General features: G+C 38.2%; 1 protein-coding gene and 1 pseudogene across 1 annotated transcript in view; both read right to left on the bottom strand.

Annotated features, from left to right (window-relative positions):
• TMEM156 (transmembrane protein 156) overlaps positions 1-6,826 on the bottom strand; it is a 48,382-nt gene extending 41,556 nt beyond the window's left edge. Inside the window, exon 1 of the mRNA XM_064584375.1 lies at positions 6,634-6,826. Within this exon, the coding sequence (XP_064440445.1) occupies positions 6,634-6,721 (88 nt within the window). The 5' untranslated portion in view covers positions 6,722-6,826. The remainder of the gene's footprint in view (positions 1-6,633) is intronic.
• LOC123841165 (mitochondrial import receptor subunit TOM22 homolog) lies at positions 2,608-5,156 on the bottom strand (annotated as a pseudogene).
• Positions 6,827-12,509: the final 5,683 nt, after the last annotated feature.

Consider the following 12,509-nt stretch of genomic DNA (forward strand, 5'->3'; position numbering starts at 1 on the left):
CACTACTAGGTATTTACCCCAAAGATACAAATGTAGTGATCCAAAGGGGCACATTCACCCTGATGTTTATAGCAGCAATGTCCACAATAGCCAAACTGTGGAAAGAGCCAAGACGTCCATCAACAGATGAATGGATAAAAAAGATGTGGTATATATATATACAATGGAATATTATGTAGCCATCAAAAAAAAAATGAAATCTTGTCATTTGCAATGACGTGGATGAAACTAGAGGGTATGATGCTAAGCGAAATAAGTCAATCAGAGAAAGACAATTATCATATGACCTCACTGATATGAGGAATTTGAGAAACAAGACAGAGGATCATAGGGGAAGGGAGGGAAAAATGAAACAAGATGAAACCAGAGAGGGAGACAAACCATAAGAGACTCTTAATCTCAGGAAACAAACTGAGGGTTGCTGGAGTGGAGGGGGGTGGGAGGGATGGGGTGGCTGGGTGATGGACATTGGGGAGGATATGTACTATGGTGAGCACTGTGAATTGTGTAAGACTGATGAATCACAGATCTGTACCCCTGAAACAAATAATACCTTATATGTTAATTAAAAAAAAAAACATATGGTTAGATTTTTAAGAAAATATATATTAGCTACCAGGAGAGAAAAAAGCTTATGGCTTGGCTACCTAATTTACAGAGATATTCGTTAACTTACATTGTTTTCCTTTGGTCACAGGTCTGCCTCTTTAACAATTGGCATAGACTCACAGAGCATCAATTTCAATAGCAAAAATTCAAATAATTTTATTTATATTTTGGGTTCAATAATTGAAGCTTCTCTAGTAATATTGAGTGGGAAAGGGTAAAAATATGTCATGTTGCAAATGAATGATATATTCATGGTGTTAACCAGAAAAGGAACAGGGGAGTCTGGACAGGATATGGATTTATTCATAGTACATTTGGGAAAGACAACTTTGTTTTTTGGGTTTTTTTAAGATTTTATTTATTTGATAGGAGGAGAGAGAGAAAGCGAGAGAAAGAGCACGAGGGGGGAGGGGCAGAGAGATAAGCAAACGACCCACTGAGCAAGGAGCTAGAGGAAGGGCTCAATCCCAGAACCCTAAAAATTCTAGGTGTGCAGTAAAATTTTGTTTCAGAAATGTAAGATGCCTAGTCAGCCCAAATCAGAAGATGGTTGTGAAGATCAGCTAAGAAGTGTTTCCTTTAAGAATGTTTCCCTTTTATTTCTTTACAATATGACTCAGAAAATTCACTCAGTCAACAAATACTCAGTGAGTGCCTCCTAATGTGACAAGTTCTGTCCAAAGTGCTTAAAATATGACCTAAATAAACAAGAACCTCCTTTTCATTGAGCTTACATTCTATTTGGAGAAATCAGACAACAAAAAGTATACACAATAAATAAGTTATATAGGGTATAAGTGCTATGGAGAAAAGAAACAGAGCAGTATAGGGGTAATATATATTACCACCTTACTGTTTTAAAGAAAATTGTTTTTTCTATAAAAACAAAAAAGATATACAGAGAGAGCATTTATCTACCAGTGCAATGAGACAAGCTGATAGAAAGCATCCCAAGCAAGGGTTGGTGGTATCGAACCTAATAGAGGAGAGAATAAAACCAGTTCTGCCAAAGCAGCCGTATCTTTTTTTTTGCCAACACCTAGGATGTGAAATATACATGTAAACATATTGTGTCGATAAGTAGTCATTCTCATCTACAAAGATTCAGAAAATTCCATAAGAAATAAAATGTTACAACAAAGTAAATGTACCCATCTAGTTTTATTCCTTCTCTCCGAATATTTTTGGAAAAGTCTCTCTTGAGAATGATGTTTCCCCATGAAGGAGTTGAAATATTGAATGCATCAAAATGAGTTATATGTAAAAGTAGTTGGTATAGTACCTGGTACATGTGTAAGTATTTATTACGTTTTAAAGAAATTTTAGGGGCACCTGGGTGGCTCAGTCGGTTAAGCACCCAACTCCTGATTTTGGCTCAGGTCATGATCTCAGGGTCATGAAATCGAGCCCCACGGCGGGCTCTACACTAGGCAGGGAGTCTGCTTAAAATTCTCTCTCTCTGTTCCTCCCTCCACTCGTGCTTGCTCTCTCGCCTCTCTCAAATAAATAAATAAATAAATCTTTAAAAAAAACCTTTAATACCCATTAGTCTCTTTCCCAGGCCTTATTGGGGATTACTGATCAACTTTTTTTTTTTCTTTCTTTTTTCCATTGGAATTGTTTTTAATATTTAAATACAAAAAAGTGAGCGCTTACTTTTTTCCTTTTTTAGACAGACACACAGGTCTCTCATAGCCAAAAATGCGCAGAGGAAATGAGCTCCTGCTCTGGCCTTCGCAGTCCCCATCTATGGATGAAACTGCTGCCCGGCCCTCCCTCCTTTCCAACATAGCAACTCACAGCGTCTGCTTAACACTACGGCTGTAATGCAGTACGGATTTCATATTGTGTGCAACATCTCCATGCTTAAAAACAAAAAGGGTCAGTGGTGCATCCTTCCCAGTGGCATCGGTTCCTGTGCCACAATGGGATTGTGAGATCCGCTGGTCATGAGCGATTTAGGGAAAGGGGTGGGATGGCCAGGGCTGGCCTAACCGTCCGCATTGCGCCACTCTGGTATCAGAGCAAGGACAGAAGAAATGGGACAGCGCGGAGGGCACAGTTGGAGGTTGGGAGTCTCTGTGAGACACTGGGGAGAATTCTCCGCCAAAATTAAAAAAAAAAAAAGAATCCCAATAATCAGCAGTTCAAACACTATTGAATTTTCAAACTCGTCCCACCAAAGCAGTCATTGGCAGTGGCGATCTAGATCTTTCCAGGAAGCGAAGGTAGCGCGCTTCCTGAGCATTCCTCCTGAGCGCCCTGGGTGCGGCCCTGGAAGCTTCTGCCGCTGCGGCTCCAGGGGCAGCTTCTCGGTCTCGAAGAGAACAGGAAGAACCAGGGTCATGAAGGAAGTGGTCCCAATCCGTACAGGGCTGCCCGGGACAACCTGTACATTTTTGGAGGCGCAAAGCGGGAGAGATCAAAAGTGGCTCCAGCCGCGGAGCGGACCCTCTGTGGGAACATCTCCGGCAGCGCCCACAGTCTCTCCCGGCAGGTCTCCTCTCGCTCCTCGTCTCCTCTTCCTCCTCCAGCTCCTCCGAATCGCTTTTCGGAAGCAACTGGTCCGGGGACAGGGGCGTCCCAGCGCCGCCCCGGAGGAGGTAGACATCGCTGATTAACTTTCTATCAACGAGCCAGTCAGTAAGAGGGAAATAAGGTGCCCATTTTTAAGAACAAAGATAACACTCTCAGGCAGATCAGTTGCAGTGACCCCTGCTAACACCGTTCTTTATCATCCAGACAGAAGTAAGGCGTACACAGGCTCATACACTTCAGGGTTTAGCCTCTAGTTCGTAAGTCAGGTTGCTTTTTCCATTGTTTTCTTAAAGTTCACTGCCCGTTATCCTACCATTTCCAACAGAAAGTGTGAAATGCAAGGGGGAAATGAAAGCTGGTAAACACGGTTTATGTCAGTTTGGTTCTTAAATGTAAGTGAGGAAGTGGAGCAGCTAGATAAAATTAGGTTTCAGGTGTTTTCACGTCTGCTATTCCTGTCTCGCATTACCACGAATGATCAGTAAGACGCTTGTATAACTCGGTACGGTTTCTGGTTTCAAGAATTTCTGAGGTATTTAGATGAGTACATTTTATCTGAAAATCAATAATAATTGCTTCTCTTAGAAAGTGCTTCTGCAGGTAGGTAAGGAGAAATATTAGCTGATCATTAGAACTCTGACAGACAGCGATTTCTCTTTGCAACAAAAATGCAAGGAACATCCTCCCCAGACAGGCCTGGAAGCAACTTTTAGGTTCCATCACACCTTTTTACATTGCTATTTTAGTAATTACAGTAGTATCTTTAATTATTTGCCAGTCAGGCATCCCCCTTACTGAAGACTCCTGGAAGGAAGAATTGCCTTTCGTTTTTGTAGCCCCAGGTTCCTGGTGCAGGTAGATCCTATTCATTCCAATTTCAGTACACGTGCCAAAGTGAGAACAGGGAGGCGCTATTCATAAGTATAAATAAGTAAATAAAAGATCACTGAGATTTATTTGAGTTAACCAGCTCTCTCTTAAACACTGCCAAGTCCAAGAAAAGGTTGGTGAAGTCTCTTGTTTGGGGGCAACCCAGGTTCCCTTAATTGCAAGCAGCTCTGAATCAAAATATATCCGTTCCCTTTCCTATCTCCATTATCTATGTGCAACAGAAGTCTATCACATCATTATATTAACTATTGGATCTCAGGATAAGCTGCCTTTCAAATACACTGAAAGTATTAAAATAGTTGCTCTTGCCAGAGCATATGCTCAGTACAAACTCCTTAAAAGTCCAAAACACCACTGAAGAAGTTCCTCTTCTTCAGTGAAGTTAGACTAGATAGCTTATATGTGTAATTATGATAACTGAATATTCTGAGTAATGATTATTCAGAGACTCAGATACATTCTTGATGAAAAAGGATCAAACACAGTTCTCTATTTTTAACTTAGGCCTTCAGAGGGTTTATTATTTTGAAATCAAATCTATTAAACTTCGTGAATACATTATTCCTCATTAAGATTCCTTCTGAATTCATGTGATGTCTAACAACATGGTATCAGTGAGTAATTTATAAGTAAAAATCATTTTATAATATTTATCTTAGAAATAAAAGTGAATAGAATATAAGAAAAAATGAAAAACCACGAGTAACTGATAAGGAGAGTAAGATATACAGGAAAGTCTCAAGGTTAATTTTAGCACTTCTTGAACACTCTTAGCTCATCATCTAAATAATTTACCAGGTATTTTATTTTATGAAATGCTCTAGTTGACAAGTCAACACATTTCATGAGGCAAATATTATTGTGATTTAAAAAATTACTGAAAAAAGTGAAACAATTATGTGCCCTTAGTTGAATCTATATTAGACTATACAAAGTGAGGCTATATGAACTTGTTCCTGGTGATCCATAAGCCATTATAAAATATAAAGCATTATTATTGCACTATTGCATGTGTAAAATATTTTGCCCAATAATCAACCTTTCATTAATGGTGGCTCTGTGCAAAATTCCTTCTACCGCAAAATGACATCAGGATTAAGATGATGGTTTTCAAACATCTTTGTTTGTTGGCCCCAAGGAGGGTTTCTTTGAAACAAAATTCCCAAATAAATTCATCCCCCCCAAAGAGTCCAAGGAAATATCTATGCTGTTCTTGGACCAGGAAAAGACAAATGGCTATTTTCAGTTTGGGGAGGCAATATAGGGAGTATTGAGGGCTGATGTAATCAGTTATGAAAGTAAGAAAATGGAAATCATTGATGGTTGATTACTGTCAAGGCATCTGCTCAAAAAAGAAAAACTTTTAACATGCTCTGGCAATTACTAGTTCTCATAAAACGCTAACCAATAGTTAGCAGTTTATGAAATCTTTTTTAGGCTGATTACCTGGTTTTCATTAGACGAACCTAATTTTTTGGAGGTGCAAGGTCCATCGTTATGGCCTACCTTAGATAACTATTAAATGAGCTTACTCTCCACCACAAAAAGCTTAAAAATCGAAATATGTTATCTCCATTTCAATTCTTACTATTCTCTTTATATTTTTCACTATGTGGAATCAAGAATTAAAAAATATATGGTTTTTAACCTAAGCAACATAATGCTAGAAAACCAAGAAAAATGTGAAAAATTCAGTCATTCACAAAATTGCACATAGTGTTTATTCAGCAAAATATTTTTATCTGGCCACTTAGCGTCATGTATATGCAACAATAATCATTGCAGCAAGTCATCAAATATAAGCTTTTTGCTGATTTTAAGCAAATTCATATAACTTTAATGACAGAATACAGCATTTTCTTTTTACCCTTTCTTCTTATTAAATGCTGGGGAGCACATTTATCATCTGAACAGTCACATTAATATATTTTCAAATCTTTTACTGACATGTAAAAACAGTTTAAATTTACATTTATTTATTTTCTTATCCTAGGTTTCAACAATCATATCACAAGTCCCTGAATTATCCACAGAGTTCATTTTGTTCCATTTTACTCTAGTTACAAATCTACATACACACACACACACCTGCTGGAATTTGCACCCATCTTATTTTAATTATATTTTGAACACTCTTATTTTTCAAAAGGCAACAGTGAGTTATCTGTGTGAAATGGCTAGGATGGAGGGAAATCAAGCATTTTTAACATAATAAATATTACTTGCTTTATAAAATGCTTCCAGAATCTAAAAGCATACTTAAAACTGTTTTTGAAGGAAACTACTTCAGAGAGCAAAATCATGTGATAAGATTAATGCAAACTTCGATGTTTAAAATCTAGACTACAGATTTTAAATATGTCTCTTCATTTTTCATCTCACGATTGTGTGCCACAATAATGAAGTACTGGGAATAAGGTTACTGTGCTCTGTAAAAGTCAATTAAAATTACAATCTTATTTTCTTAACTTTTTAGACACAGATCTCTTTCAGCCCATGCAGCGTGTATCCAAAAAGACCTTTCCTGTAACTGTTAGCTATCATGATTTTTAAAAATTAGAAAAAAGAAAAGATAAATGATAATGATATACTCACCTTTTGGTGTCTTAAAATATTCAGGCAAAAGTAAAATGAATGTGATCAGTATTGCCAACAGTAATTTAAAGAGGGCTGTTTTTGTCATGTCTCTTCACATGACACAGTATGTTCCCGACCAGGACATCGGTGGCATGTTTCTTCCTGCTTCGGTCTTCATCTCTGCAGTACTTTAAGTTTGTGCAATTTACTTCATACTCACTTCCTTTTGGGTAAGACTTAAAAAAAAAAAAAAAGAGGCCTTGAACAGAGACGTCTTCATTTCGATTCACTTTACATTATGAAAACTACCGCCTAAGAAGTAAGACACTTCCAAACTATCTTCTAAACAAGAAAGTTTAAAAAAAAAATGATCTCAAGAAGCAAAGGGGTCTTGTCCTCATCTCAATTTGAAGCTATTTTCCCACGTTTACCTATCTGTAGGAGTAAATATAAACCCACAGTATATACACCAAAAACAACAAGATGAAGGTCAGTGGTGTCCAGTTACTCATTTACTTATTAAATGATTGTTGGCCCCTTTTAAATGCCAGGCTGAACTGGATTCTGGTGTTCAGAAAAGAGTGTGTCTATAAGACAGTAAACGGTACAAATGTAAGGATAAACCAAAATTTCAATTCTACTTTACTACCTTGTATAAAGCAGTGGAATGGGACTCATTATCCTTATGCCTATAAACAGTGTGATAACTGTTACCGAATCCACACTGTCCGTTCCCATTTCAAAAAAAAGATCTTTCATTATGATAATTCCAGTGAAGTAAAAGACTTTGTCTTAGAATATAAATGAAGAGTAGGGGAAGTTCATGGTGAAGAAAGAATATGTGCAAACAAATACTTTTATTCCATTGTTCTTGTTTTCTGGTTTAAAAAAAAAAAATGGTAGGGAATGTGTCCAATCATTTTCTGCCTGCTCATTCCCTATGGTACCTCCATCACCGCATCTGTTTCCATTCATCCCACCCAACCCTGGGCTGTATGGAACAAGGGGTGAGTGGGGAGTAGGAGGCAGGGAACAAAGGTCGTGCTGTGAATATGTTGTGAGTGCAAATTAACTGTCTCGTCTTCTGATTAGGTGGGGGGATTTGATGGACAGATGGAAATTGTGGGTTAAGAGACCTTAGAAACTGAATCTGAGAAGAGTCATAATGGGACTAGAACTTCGAACATTAGACTTATTTTATGAACAACATCAAGGATCATTCTAAGGAAGAGAGGAATTGATGAGAGTCACTGCCTGCACAGCGTATTTGACTGAGACATGTTAGGTTATATGTTCAGCAGCGTCTTCAGTAAAGATTCTGGTGGAAAGGGGTAAGAGACCCTGTCCTTTAATTCTTTCCCCTCTTACAGGTGTCACTAAGTGACAGTGGACTTTCTACTCCCCATGTGACCCTGTTTTGACTCCCTAATTTTTATGTATGAATACAAATATTCCAACCATAATTTTACTAATGGGGAATAAATTGATAAAGAAAATATTAACTTGATGTTACACCATTCAGGTAGTTTAATTCCTTGATCAGTTTTCTTTAAAAGGGCAGCTAAACCACTTCTTTATTTTTCCATTTTAATTTGATTTTACTGAAATTAGTTTTGTTAGTATCTATGCTTTTTTTTTTTTTTTAACAATTCTTTGGTTGATGGATTAACTCTCTCGTCCATATCAAATTTTATTGATTTGTGAGTATTCTTTGTGGTAGTATTCTTGGAGATCTCCTTCTTCCTTCCCCACCCCTCTCCCTAATATGGCCTCAGACTGGTTGTTTTATTCTTGAGCACCTGGAAGACCAACTTCCCTAGTAAACTCTATGGGCTGTTTGTCCATAATGTGCTGACCCATGTTCTCTGCAGCCGGCTTCTCTGGAGCTGTACAAATGGTGGATGTCAAGAGACCAACCAGGGTTCTTAAATCCCAGGCCACTGCCTCACTGCTCTGAGGATATGGGGGAGTCGGTATCTCACACCTGGTCTATAATCCACTTGCTGGACACCAGTGTGTCATCTCTGATTTAGCAAATTATGAGAAATATTATATGCCCTGAGATATCTCAGGAATATCCCCCCCTTACCTCAGTGTTCTCCTTCCTTTCATTCTTCTTTTAATTGTACCATCACCTTTCAATCAACCAAACATGAAAACTCTGCAGAATAACTTATTTCTAAAGACTTCATTAGATTTTTAATGGTCCTTAGGTAATTCATTTAATGGTACTCCAATTACGTCATTTAAAAATATTTGTTTATGTAGCACTACAATGTGAATATTCATATATATAAATCTTTGTGTGAGTCTGATTATTGAGTGGAATTACTAAGACAAACAGTGTAAAGATTTTTGAAGTTCTTAATCCATATAGACAACTATCTCCCAAAAAAGTGAGTCAATATATACTCAACCAAGAGTGTATTCTCGAGAGTGCCCATGTTACCAAACTTTACCATTGGTCATTTTATTCTCTTAACTTTTGTCAATTTGAAAAGGAAGGAAAAACACTTGTATTAATATTCATTTCTTTGAGTGCTAGTAAGTCTGAGCATTTTACATATTTGCTGGCAATTTGAATTTCTTATGAATTGCCTGTTCATGTCTCTTACTGGAGCATTTGTATCCTTGTTGTTGCTTTATAGGCCTTTTTCTCTACTGGGAATATGTATCCCTTGCCATATATGTTGCAAACATTTTCCTCAAGTTGTCATGTTCCATTTCTTTTTGTATAGGGTGGGTTTTTTCTCCCCTCTTTGAGATAGAATATAAAATATGGTAGATTATGGACTTAAAATTTTATGCTAAGAAACACAATTCTTCCTCATTGTATTTATAATATTAAACCTAATAATTTATAGCTTATCAAGTAGTTTACTCTTAAATACAAAATTTACTTGCAGCCTGATTTTGGCTGCCTGGAATGCATAATAACAAACTAAGAAGTCTGGTCATTTTTTTTTAACAATGGAAACATCCGACCCTCTTAATAATAATGGTAATGAACCACAGTTCCGTAGTTTCATTTTATAATTTCCAAAGCACCTTCACAGATATTAGATTATAAAGGGAGAATCTAAGAACATGAGTACAAATCTGCTATTATCCATCCATTGTGGGCTTCTCTCTCCTACCTCAATGAAGGAGTAAGAAATTAATACATCTAAAACACAAGAGAGTGTTGCTACATTAGTGTTTAACTTTCCTAAGTCTTATACTTCATATCATAGACTCAGGTTCTCCAAGTACGCTAAAGTATTCATGCTTCTAATCAAGACTGAAGCCCTAATTAATAATTATTCATTGTGTGCTAGATACAATTTTTTAAAGATTTATTTATTTGATAGAGAGAGAGAGAGAGAGAGAGGGCGCCTGTGTGGCTCAGTCGTTAAGCGTCTGCCTTCTGCTCAGGTCATGATCCCAGGGTCCTGGGATCAAGCCCCACATGGGGCTCCCTACTCGGCGGGAAGCCTGCTTCTCCCTCTCCCACTCCCCCTGCTTGTGTTCCCTCTCTCGCTGTGTCTCTCTCTGTCAAATAAATAAAATCTAAAAAAAAAAAGGGGGAGAGAGAGAGAGAGCAGGGGAGGGAGGAACTCAATCTCACGATCCTGAGATCACAACCTGAGCTGAAACCAAGACTCAGACACTTAACTAACTGCGCCACCCGGACGCCCCTAGACACAAATTTTTAAAATACAGAATTCTTTATTTCCAGGAGCTGCTCTACCCAAGGAAGCAAGAGCAACATACTTTTAAAAAATAATAACAGCCTTAAGATGGATAGTTTGAATTAAGTTCTATGTAGTCGTCTATTATTATGTGAAATATACACTTGTATATACTTTATGTGAGCAATACATTCTCCATTTCTTTTCTCATTGAAACTATCCTTAATCCCTTCATTATATTGTATAGAGAGATCTTTTGGGGTCAACAAAAACAATAGCAATGACCAATGATGTTTATTGGACATTTATTGTGGGCTCATGCACAGTATTGAATGTTTTATATGGATTCTTTTATTCAATCCCCCATCAAATCTCCGAGGGAGTTACCACTGTGTTATTCTGATTTTACAAGCAAAGACTATTAGGTATTGAAAAGTCAGGAAAGGGCTCAAAATCACATTGTTAACACAAAGTAAAAGTTCTGGCTTCAAACCCAGAGAGTCTCACTGCAGACTTAATGCTTTCAACCACTGTGCTATCCCCCCACCCTCAGAGTGTGTGAGAACATTTGTCAAGAAGGGGCACTTATAAAACAGTAAGGATAATAACAAACACAAATATAGCCCCTACTCTGTCAGACACGGCTCTAACCCAGGATTTCTCACGGGGAGCACTACTGACATTTGGGGCTGGATAATTCTGTTTGTAGGGGGCCATCCTGTTCTTTGTAGGATGTTTCGCAGCAGATGCCAGTAGAGACTCCCTAGCCCAGTTTTGACAACAACAAAATATCACCAACATTACCAGCTGTTTCTGCAGGGGGCAAAATAGCTTCCACTTGAGAACCATCGAGCCTCACACTTCACTTACATGAAGTCATTTCATCCTCCCGACCACTCTGTGAAATCGTTACTGTCATGATTTCCATTGTACTCACTTCAGACAAGTTGTATTCCAGGTAATCTAATCATCCAGAAAGTGAATTTAAAAAACAATTCATGATCTGGGTCAGCCAAATGACTTCTAATTGTGTTGCTTGCAGACAAACTACTCTGGCAACACGGCAATGCCTGGATTAACACATTTTGTGAGAGGAGATAATCTCTTAGTAACGAAGTTGGCCTGAGTTTGGAGAGGGATTTGGGAAGTTCCAACGTCCTCATTCATTTTCCGGTTCATTCTACAAATATTTACTGAACGCCTACACAACGTCAGGCAGCCTTCCGAGCCCTGGAGATGAAGTAGCAAATGAAGCAAAGTCTTCACACCCACATTCCAGTGACAATAATCAAATAATGACAACAGTTTATCTTCAGATAACGTTAACTGTTCTGAAAAAAAAATAAGGCAAAATATGATATGCGAACAGAGAGTTGGGCAGGACACATGATGCTCTCAATAAGAATGTTAAAGAAGGTCTTGTACGATCCATTTATATGACACTAGGGAAAATGCAAAACTACAGGGACAGAAAATACATCAGTGGTTGCCACAAGAGGCTGGAGGTAGAGGGAGGGTTGACTACAAAGGTGCCTGAGGGAATTTTTAGGGTGATGGAAATGTTCTATATTTGGATTATATCTCGATGATGTGGTGGTTTACAACTGTTTGCATTGGTCAAAACTCTAGAACTGTACGTTCACAGGGGTGGATTTTACCATATGTAAATTATAACCCAATACATATTTTCTCTCTTTCTCTCCTGATGGGGGTCAAGGCAGGCCACCAAAATATGCCACTTTTGCATATTAATTATTTTCAATTAAAATTACTTAAGAGGGGCGCCGGGGTAGCTCAGTTGGTTAGGCGTCTGCCTTCGGCTCAGGTCGTGATCCCAGGGTCCTGGGATCAAGCCCCACGTCTTCAGGCTCCCTGCTCGGTGGGAGCCTGCTTCTCCCTCTCCTCCTGGCTTGTGCTCTCTCTCGCTAGCTCTGTCACTATCTCTCTCTCTCAAATAAATAAATAAAATCTTTAAAAAAATAAAATAAAATTACTTAAGAAACCATCACTGCAAGAAGGACACTCAGACCCTCCTTTGCCCCGCTGAAAACACGAAATAAATTCCCCATGTGAAAAGTAGGTTCTTTGCACCTAGAGGGGTAGAAGGCATCCTTATTGCCAGAGATGGGGAATGCAGGGCCAAGAAGGCTATATTAACAAACCTTGTTATTTATTAATTTGCTACCCCAAACCCAAACCCCTTGTCCAGTCTTCACAAATAAT

This window comes from Mirounga angustirostris, unplaced genomic scaffold, assembly GCF_029215605.1.
Source record: "Mirounga angustirostris isolate CCGP_5_RB_7025 unplaced genomic scaffold, mMirAng1.0.hap1 SCAF_2, whole genome shotgun sequence".
Lineage (NCBI taxonomy): Eukaryota > Metazoa > Chordata > Mammalia > Carnivora > Phocidae > Mirounga > Mirounga angustirostris.